Below are 7,249 nucleotides of genomic sequence, written 5' to 3'. Positions count from 1 at the left end.
TGGAAAAATAAAAATTATTTGGATGCTAAAGGTAAAATTATTGCAAATGGATAACTCCTCCACCTACATAGACAAGAAAACCTTTTGCTGTCAGTATCTGAAAGCAGGTGACTTGTCTGATGCAAGAACATGGGTCAGAGAGGAGCCAGCACTGAAAATCAGGCTCCTTCCCCAAACACTGTAGGTGTAGGGGCAAGGAAAGGATCCTGGAGGATTGATTATTTTGGCAACAAAAAAGCTAGTCTCTCTCCAGTAAAGGAGTTCTGCTGTCATCTGGATGTGTTGAGCTGGCCCTCTGAGAGAGTCCAGGAGAATTCGAGGTGAGGATACTGCCATGTAGAGGAGAAGGTGTTGCTAGACGTGATAAAAACTGCCTGGTGAGTGAGGGAGCACTGGGAAAGGCTGCAGATAAAATTGCCTTGGAAGTAGCATCTTCACACCCTTATGCACTTGAAAAGAACAATGATTTCTGCTAGGTACTGGCAGAGCGTGAAGGGCACTCTGGACATCCAGTAAGAAAATGATGGGAAGAAAGGGCACTGTCTACTAATATTATAATCCTTACCTGTGGTCCAGTGATGCATAATCACATGGCTCTACATAGATGTATTCTAGAAGGAAGGAAAATGTCAGAGAAACTAATTGACCAATCGCCATCAGCCTCTGTTGTGAATAAAATAGTGATCAACACCCAGTCCTTGAATCTGCCTCATTTTGCCACAGGTAGACTGATGAATCCCTAATCTAGTACAGAACCCATAGGTCCCAGGGAGCCTGTCTTCCTATGTAAAGGAGGGTGAAAAGGAACTCAGGAGGCAATATAAAAATTTGTTTCTTACACAGTGAAGAGCAATATTTATATACAAAATGCATGTGTATATTTACATATATACATACATACATATACTTTTGACTTTAGGATAATGTTTTCCATTTGTCAAAAAGTATCCATTGGGATTGGAGCATTTGAAGTTTATTGAAAAAGTTAAACCTCTTTTGGAAAATGAAGAGTATAGATTGATGACATTTTCTCAGGAGATATGGAGAATATGTAAATGAAAACAAAAAATGGAAGTAAAAGTATAGAGAAATGTTGAGAAAATGAAAACCTTTGAGTTCCCTCTTTAAAAGCCATGCCTAGGCAGAACAGCTTCAGAGCTCCTAGGGTCCAAGGCTCACACAGACGTCCAGCTCAGCAAGGCCAGCAGCATCCTCAGTTTCCCCAATGGCCCTCCAGCTCTCTCTGCTGATGGCCCTGGTGGTGTTCAGCTGTGGCCCTCTTCCATCTCTTAGCTGTGACCTGCCTCAGAGACAAGTCCTGGTTGACAGAAAGACCTTTGTGCTTCTGGGACAAATGGGGAGAATCTCCCCTTTCTCCTGCCTGAAGGGCAGGACTGACTTCAGATTCCCCCGGGAGATGGTGGATGGCAGCCAGGTCCAGAAGAGCCAGGCCAAGTTTGTCCTCCACGAGATGTTCCAGCAGATCTTCAACATCTACCACACAGAGGGATCCTCTGCTGCTTGGAACATGACCCTCCTCGACCAACTTCTTTCCACCCTTCGTGAACAGCTGGAGGACCTGGAGGCCTGTTTGCTGCAGGAGATGGGAGAGGAAGAAACTCTCCAGGGAATGGAGGGCCCTGTGTTGGCCATGAGGAGATACTTCCAGGGAATCCGTCTCTATCTGCAAGAGAAGAAATACAGTGACTGTGCCTGGGAGGTTGTCAGAATGGAACTTAGGAGATGCCTTCTCTTCATCACCCAACTTGAAAGAAATATTATGAAATGAGGATGCAGGTGTGGGCTCATCCTGAAATGATTCTAGTTGACCATATTCCATTTTACACTTGCATTCATTTTTCAAAAAGTCTCATTTCTGCTTGTCACAGAATTTGTTGAGCTAAATGCAGCAAGCACTCTTTCAGAATTATGTAGCAAGTGTGTGTTAAAAATATTCAGTATGAGTGGCAGCAGCCCCTAAGTGATTATTGTCTGATGTCAGTTTATTGTTTGTTTATTTATTTATTTAGATTATTTATTTATGTTTATTGATTCATTCTGGCTTAGTACATTTGTAATATTTGCATTTTTCATGTTCACTTTTATATTGTATTAAAACTGGCAAAACATGTTAACATTTTCATTTTATTAAAATCATGTGCATTTTATTTATTAAATAGTTATTTTTAATTTCTTCAATTTGTTCATTCTGCAAACAAAATTCAAACTCTGGTGTGGTAAACCAGCTTGGTGAATGGATAGTAAAATCCATTTACTCATTCTTTCCTTTCACATTATATGTGTAAAGTGAATACCTGGGCAACAGATTTATGCCTAGGTATAGGAAATAAAGGTGAATAAAGCATATACAGTTCCTGCATTGTTGGAACATTCTGTCTTAACAGTGAAAGAAACCTAAACACAGTATTGAAGTTTACTTAATTTCAATGGTATTAAACACCACAAAGAGAAGTAAAGGAATGATGTTCTTATACTAGAAGTTTTAGGTATGAATGATGCTGGTAAGAGAAAACCTTGTTTGTGTCCCACCTATGGTCCATGGGGGATGTGAAAGTGCAGAAGTCTTAGTGGCTGTTGGGTATGTGAATCTTTATCTTACAACCATGCCAGGCGTGGAGCTATTACTTTAGGGGTCTTTACTATGTATCTGGTAGTGAGGGCATTAGAATAGATATGGTCACTTACACTTCATCCTGAAGACCCTCAACACTGCAAGGTTGGAAAGAGAAGGACAGTCGCAAGGGCACAGAGGTGGAGTGGGTGGTGCAGTGAGAAGGACAAATAGGGAAGAACGGGGGTGAGAGATGAAGGAAGAGCAGATGAGTCTTAAAGACAGAGTGATGCTTTCAGGGTGGGGTGTACTGCTCTGTCCAGTGGATCTGAAAAGACGCCACGGGTGACCTACATAGGACTTGGTATTAGAATTAATGGGGCTGAAACCAGGTGGGAGTAGGATGAAGAGTAAACAAGGGAACAGGAAGTAGGTACATTATGTATAGAAAATTATTTTTGGAATCATGTTTGTGAAAGGAGGAGTTAAATAAAGTGATTTCTGGAGGAATTGTGAGTGAAAATGTCATCCATATTTTTTCATATTTTTGTAATTGTCTGAGAATCAATTCAAAGAATTGGCCCAAAACATAAGAACAATTTAAATATTTGATTTATTTAAATTTTTTATTTGGATAAAATTGCAATTTATCATGGTTCTCTTAAGTATTATTTTGTAGTAAACTTCAATAATAACCCATTTGGTTGCTAATTTCAGTTATTTTTCTAACAAGTTTTACATTCAGTTTTCCTTTTCTTTTAACTGCTCTTTCATTTATTCTAGCTTATATTTTGTCCATTTACATAAATTATTTATGATTGTATAATTTCTAAATATTCACTTGAAACTTTTCTATAAATTATAGCCATATTCTTTTTTCCCCATTTTTTTCTTTTAACTTTATTTTGTGCATTTAATAATTGAAAATATAAATAATTAAAAACAAAAGAAAATAGTTGAATAAAAAATCCGTTTCTTAATTAAATGTACTGGATATATATAAATTTTTTTAAATTATACATTATGTTACACAATATATTTGATTCATAGTAATACAATCATACAGAATTTGTCCTTTTGTGTCTGGCTTGTTTCACTCAACATACTGTCCTCCAGGTCGTCCATGTTGTCATATGCTTTATAACTTCATTTCTTCTCACAGCTGCATAATATTCCATCGTGTAAATGCAACACACTTTGTTTATCCATTCATTGGTTGATGGACACCTGGGTTGTTTCCATCTTTTAGCAGTCGTAAATAATGCCACTATTAACATTAGTGTACCGATGTCTATTCATGTCACTGCTCTCAGTTCTTCTGGATATACACCCAGTAGTGGTATTGCCAGGTCACATGGCACGTCTATATTCAACTTTTTTAGGAACTGCCAAATATTCCTCTACAGTGGCTGTATCATTCTGCATTCCCAACAGTGAGTAAGTGTTCCAATTTCTCCACATCCTCTCAACACTTGTAGTCCTCTTTAATAGTGGCCATTCTGATAGGTATGAAATGATGTCTCATTGTAAAAGCTAATGGCTTTTAAATAGTCTACTGTATACAATTTCCACGAATTTGGAACACTATTCCAAAATTTACTACATTTAAATAAGAGGTAGATATCTTATGTATTGCCTCCAGTGTTTTGTGTCTCTATTTCTGCCTTGGGGCCACAGAGTATGGGTGCTGAGAAAGTAAAGGAACTGTACTATGGGATTCCCTAAAAATTCATGCTCACCTCACTTGTGCTGTTGCTGTTGTTTGTCAACCACCACCCACCCCACCCAGTCACCTTTGGGCCATATTTTAGGACCTTCCCCACAATGGTTGCCCCAGTCTTCTCATAATCCCTTATTCCCTTAACACGCTTTATTTTCAAAACAAATACATCTCTTCACTCTTATTGTTTAATCATAATTTCTTGTTCAATTATCATGTCTCTGCTTTCCACGTTTGAACAAATCTTTCATGTTCACAGCTATACCTCCAGGGCCATCTTTATCACCTACCCCATTTTTAACCTCAGATTATCTTTGTCTAAATATATACTACCGTCACACGATCAACTCATCGTGGGAGCAAAACCGACTTGGCCCAATGGATAGGGCATCTGCCTACCATGTGGGGGTCCATGGCTCAAACCGTGGGCCTCCTTGACCCGTGTGGGGCTGGCCTATGCTCAGTGCTGATGCGCGCAGGGAGTGCTGTGCCACGCAGGGGTGTCCCTTGCATAGTGGAGCCACACGCACAGGGAATGCGCTTGGTAAGGAGAACTGCCCAGTGCGAAAGAAGGTGCAGCCTGCCCAAGAGTGGCGCCACACACATGGAGAACTGATGCAGCAAGATGACGCAGCAAGAGGAGGCACAGATTCCCAGTGCCACTGATAAAGATGGGAGTGGTCACAGAGGAACACCATGAGTGGACATGGAGAGCAGACAACTGGGGAGGGGGGAGGGGAGAGAAATAAATAAAAATAAATAAATCTTTAAAAAAAAAACACATCATGGGAGAAGAGCTCTTTTTTCTTTAAATGACTCATCTCTTCACAACTATATCCCATCCCGGTATCTTTGAGCCATCCTCTTCAATCATCTTCTCCTTTTCCAGCATCTTCAACTCTCTCCTGCCAGATTTTTTTCTTTCCTTTGTTAGCATTCAAAATATGAACAACGTTTGCCCAGTCTGCCTCTCAAACTTCTAGTTTCCTTCTTTACTTTCACAGACAAAATTACATTGTTGCCTCTGGTGACTCATGGTCACTACATGCCATCTTCTTCAATCTGATAATTACCCTACTCTATGCTCTTTTTTTTTTTTTAAGTATCCAACACGTTTTTATTTTCCATTTATGATGAATTTCTTTTTTTTTCTTTCCTTTTTTTAAAAAATTTCTTTGTCTTTATTTATTTTTAATGTTACATTAAAAAAATATGAGGTCTCCATATACCCCCCCCACCCCACTCACCCCACTCCTCCCATAACAACCTCCTCCATCATCATGGGATATTCATTGCACTTGGTGAGTACATCTCTGAGCACTGCTGCACCACATGGTCAATGGTTCACATCATAGTTTACACTCTCCCCGAGTCCACCCAGTGGGCCATGGGAGGACATACAATGTCCAGTAACTGTCCCTGCAGTACCACCCAGGACAACTCCAGGTCCTGAAAATGCCCCCACATCACATCTCTTCCTCCCACTCCCCCCCTCAGCAGCTACCATGGCCACTTTCTCCATCTCAATGCTACATTTAGTTCTTTTACTAATCACATTAGTTCCAGAATAGAATATCAGTAAATCCACTCTAATCTATACTCTATTCCTCCATTCTGTGGACCCTGGGATGTTTATGTCTGCTCCACCCATAGCCATATTCTTTTGATGGGCCCTGTGTTCAAAAAGCTGGACAGTTCCTTCCATCAATCTCCATGTGCTGAACCACTAAGCCTCTACCTGTCACTTTCTTCTTTTGATTTTGCACGTATTAAGTTCCCTCTGGTTAATGTGTTTTTACAATCAATTCTATATTCCATCGGAAATTGTTTCAGTCTATATATCTGAGAATCTAATTTCATGTCTGTTAGAGTTGCAGTCAATTCTAGAACTTTTAAATGAAATTTTATTTCCTTCCATATTAATTACAGATAAATCTTTATCAACTCTAATTGCTACTGATAATACAACTCTTTTGATAGTATTTGATTTACTAATAATATACTTATGAAACTTTCCTCATTGCTACATTCTTTTTATTACTGTTATTTTAAAACTCAATTCTTTTGGTTTAGCTTGCTAAGGTCAGGAACTCCTTTTCTATTATTTAATATTATTGCATGGAATATTTACTGTTAAATTTAGAATTGTTCTTAAGAAGAGAATATTGGTTTCATGAAAATTATAAATCTTTCTAGATCTCAAAAAGGCAAATTATGATGTATATGAAAGAATTAGTTCCTACAGATAAAAATGAATGAATAAGATAAAAGTGAATGAACAAATAAGAGAGGCTTTCTAAAAATATATATTTCTATTACGGAAGTTGTGAACTTACAAAATGATCATGCGCATGTGTAGAATTTCCATACACCCCCTTCACCAATACACCACACCATTGTGGAACAATTGTTACAGATTGTGAAATAATATCATCAGACTATTGTCACTAACTATGGTTCATAGTGTTCCTATGACATATTTTTGCATACCCCTCCTATTATGTACATCTTTGGCACTGATGCAAGAATGTTAAGTATTGCTGTTAACTATGCTCCATAGGCTCCATTAATTTTATTTTTCCATGCTTCTTCACATTCTCACCACCTGCAATAGTGATGTATATTTGTTCTAGTTCACAAAAGGATATTCTTGCATTTGCTCTATTAACCACAATTCTCATCAACCTCTGGATTCACTGTGTTATTCAGTCCCTACATTATTCTCTATCCTCCTTTCAATTGACATTTACATCTCTAGACTACACTTTTCATCCACAAACCCATTCATAACCCAGCTGCTACTCACTATAAAGTGTTACCATCAACTCTATCCATTCCCATACTTTTACAGTCAAGTTAATGACAACTTCTACATCCATTAAACATTACTAGTCTTTCTCAGCTCTCCTCTCATCTCCTAATAACCTATACTCTAGGTTTTAACTCCATGCATTTAT

The 7,249-nt window shown here is 38.5% G+C and overlaps 1 protein-coding gene across 1 annotated transcript; it reads left to right on the top strand.

Annotated features, from left to right (window-relative positions):
• The first annotated feature begins 1,225 nt into the window (after positions 1 to 1,225).
• Positions 1,226 to 1,789, top strand: LOC101420625 (interferon omega-1-like). Its single transcript, XM_023588126.2, has one exon. The coding sequence runs from the start codon at positions 1,226 to 1,228 to the stop codon at positions 1,787 to 1,789; it is 564 nt and encodes a 187-aa protein (XP_023443894.2).
• Positions 1,790 to 7,249: the final 5,460 nt, after the last annotated feature.

The sequence above is a fragment of the Dasypus novemcinctus genome, chromosome 8 (genome assembly GCF_030445035.2).
Source record: "Dasypus novemcinctus isolate mDasNov1 chromosome 8, mDasNov1.1.hap2, whole genome shotgun sequence".
Taxonomy (NCBI): domain Eukaryota; kingdom Metazoa; phylum Chordata; class Mammalia; order Cingulata; family Dasypodidae; genus Dasypus; species Dasypus novemcinctus.
The sequence above is the reverse complement of the archived record's forward strand: the minus strand, read 5'-3'. Positions and strand labels throughout refer to the sequence as shown.